At 57.3% G+C, this 2,853-nt stretch overlaps 1 protein-coding gene across 1 annotated transcript; it reads left to right on the top strand.

Moving 5' to 3' along the window:
- Positions 1–1,751: 1,751 nt before the first annotated feature.
- Positions 1,752–2,276, top strand: VPREB1 (V-set pre-B cell surrogate light chain 1; the record flags this gene model as incomplete). Its single annotated transcript, XM_079717286.1, has 2 exons — positions 1,752–1,797; positions 1,882–2,276. 2 exons carry the CDS (start codon positions 1,752–1,754, stop codon positions 2,274–2,276), a joined length of 441 nt encoding a protein of 146 aa, XP_079573412.1.
- Positions 2,277–2,853: the final 577 nt, after the last annotated feature.

Raw genomic sequence — 2,853 nt, 5'->3', positions numbered from 1 at the left:
AGTTAGGTAGCTAGATAATAGGTAGACAGACAGACAGACAGATAGACAGAGTGAGCTCCGGTGTCTTTTTCTCTTCTTATAAGGACACCAGTCATATAGGATTAGGGCCCAAACCTTATGACTTCATTTAACCTTAATTACTCCCTTAAAGTCTCTACCTTCAAATAGAGTCACATTGGGGGTTAGGGCTTCAACATATGGATTTGGGGGAACAGAATCCAGTCCATAACTGGGCCAAAGTGCCTGCTTAGTGAGCTGGAGAATGGGGAGCAGACGACGCTGAGTGCCCTTTGCAATGCAATTCTGACATCAGCTACATGGAGTTAGGTCAACGGTCACAAGTTAAGGGCACAGTCCCCTCCCCCCAAAAAATAACACTGCTCATTTCAGATTGCAAGCTCAGATAGTCCCAGGCCACCTGTATTTCTGACCAATTGGCCACAGATTTGGGTGGGGTCGGGGGGGGTCAGGCTGAATGACTTGGTAGAAATACAGAACTCAAGAAAGCTCCATCCTTATGATTCCAGTTTTGTTGTAAAGCCTACAAACCAGGAGCAGTCGAATGAAGAGATGCATGAGGGACGATGGGGGTCCCAGATGTGGGGCTGCTGTGTCCGCAGGATGCCTTGCCCTCCTGCATGCCCACAATGCACCAGCCTGGGAGGCTCCTCTGAACCTCTGTGTCCACAGTTTCCACTGGGGTTTCATTACTCAGGACGATTCCTGGGACCACTGGCTCTGTGCTTGGACTCAGCCTCGGGCCGCCCTCCCCGCCCTGGGGGTTGCGCTGGTATCTCATGGCCTAAAGCCCTAATCTTTGAATCACACAGTGGGGCTTTCTTCATGGCCAGCCCCCATCCTGAATCATCCATTAGCATAAACTCAGGGTCCCCCATGAATAACGAAGACACTTCTATCACTCGGGAAATTCCAAGGATTTAGACAGACTCCCTTCCAGGTGCCAGGGACAAAGAGCAGCCAGTTCTTTTCTACACAACCCCTTGTTCCCCACACAGCATCTTATTTATGGACCTGAGGGTGCAGGTGCAGGTCTGGCCAAGAAGTGGGCCCCCAGGACCACTGAGCTCACTTATGCCTCCTCCCCCGATCCCTGGGGAGACCACCATGAGGAGGAGGGGGCAGAGGCCCAGGGCAGGGCTGCAGTGGGTCAGGGTACTGTACCTCCACCGCCACCTGCCCTGGGCCCCACATGGGGGCCCCCAAGATGCTCCCTTCCAGGAAGCGTTACTCCAGGAGGAAAGGGGCTGGGTTTGGGTGGAGGGCCTGCTAGGGACATGGGAGTGGGCAGAGTGGCCCCCTCACCCCAGGCCCCTTACACTTTCTGCAGCACCAAGCAGGTATTTTCCACCCTGAGTACCTGTCCTCTCTTCCCGGTTCACCAGGCACATAAATGTGCACAAGAACCTTATTCTGTGAGGCTCATCTTCTTCAGGGGGATGTTGAGGTCACCGCCTCGGGGACTCGAGCCTGGCCTCCTGGGCACTGGCCCACGAGCTCCAAGCAGGTGCTTCCTCCCTAAACGCTTCCTTGGGGTCAAGGCAGGAGCCGCAAAGGCCACCACGGGGCCGTCCCCCTAACCGACAATGCAAACCCAAGAAGTCTGGGATGGCCACTGGGAACTGGGTGTGCAAGGCCCCACCCCTGGGAGGGCGGAGGAGGGTGCTGGCTCAGCCCCATGAGGGCCTGGGGCCCCAGTGCACACTGGAGGCAGAGCTCTGCTCGGCTGCACCATGTCCTGGACCCCTGTCCTGCTGGCGCTTCTGGCCCACTGCACAGGTGAGAACCCCCAGAGCTCAAGGCCCCCGGCCCCTTCCCTCACCCTGCTTTGCCCTGGATACCCACGTCCTCCTGTGTCCCCAGCTTGTGGCCCTCAGCCGGTGCTGAATCAGCCGCCATCCGTGTCCTCGTCCCTTGGAACCACGATCCGCCTGGCCTGCACGCTGAGCAGTGACCATGATGTCGGTGTTCACAGCATCTACTGGTACCAGCAGAGGTCCGGCCACCCCCCAAGGTTCCTGCTGAGATATTTCTCCCACTCGGACAAGAACCAGGGCCCCAAGGTCCCCCTTCGCTTCTCTGGCTCCAAAGACCTGGCTAAGAACATAGGGTATTTGAGCATCTCTGATCTTCAGCCGGAGGATGAGGCTGTGTATTTCTGCGCCGTGGGGGTCCAGGGCATGGAGCAGGAGCTGGAGATGCAGAGAGAGAGGAGGGAAGAAATGGAGCCTGCTGCTCCAGGCTCCCAGGCACCCTAGGACACGCTTACCTTGAACCAAAGACAGAAGGGCACGCATCCCCGAGGGGAGGGTGGTGTGGTGAGGAGGGTGGGGTCTTGGGCTGCCCCAGGCGAGGAGAAGCTCCTGGAAACCCCTTTGGAGGCTGGATTCGGAAATTAAATCTGCTTGTGTCTTGGGAAGTTGTTTTGCTGGGTGGTCTGAATTTGTTCCAAGGAGGCCCCAGATGTTCTGCGAACAGTCAGAATGAGCGGGATGCACCCAAGACCCAACCAGGGTGAAGGTCCCAGGAGACCTGGCCAGTCACTTGGTCTGCTTGGCCGGAGCCCCTGGTCTTGTGGGTTCTGGGAGGCAGGGGGCTGCCATAGCATCTTGGGGGATGCCCCTGACAGGGACAGGACCCCCTATTGTCACCTGATTGTGCACAGGGTAAGCAGCTTAGAAAATGCCTTCATTGGGCCCCTGGGGAGGAGAGCCATGCCCAGTGATAGGGGTGGTCTAGGTCCTTCGCTGGGCCAGATGGCTCTTTGTTGTAGGGGGCTGTCCTGTGCACTGCAGGATGTCGAGCAGCATCCCTGGCCTCTACCCACCAAACACC

This window comes from Hyperoodon ampullatus (genome assembly GCF_949752795.1).
Source record: "Hyperoodon ampullatus genome assembly, chromosome: 13".
Taxonomy (NCBI): domain Eukaryota; kingdom Metazoa; phylum Chordata; class Mammalia; order Artiodactyla; family Ziphiidae; genus Hyperoodon; species Hyperoodon ampullatus.
This window is presented reverse-complemented; position numbering and strand designations above follow the sequence as displayed.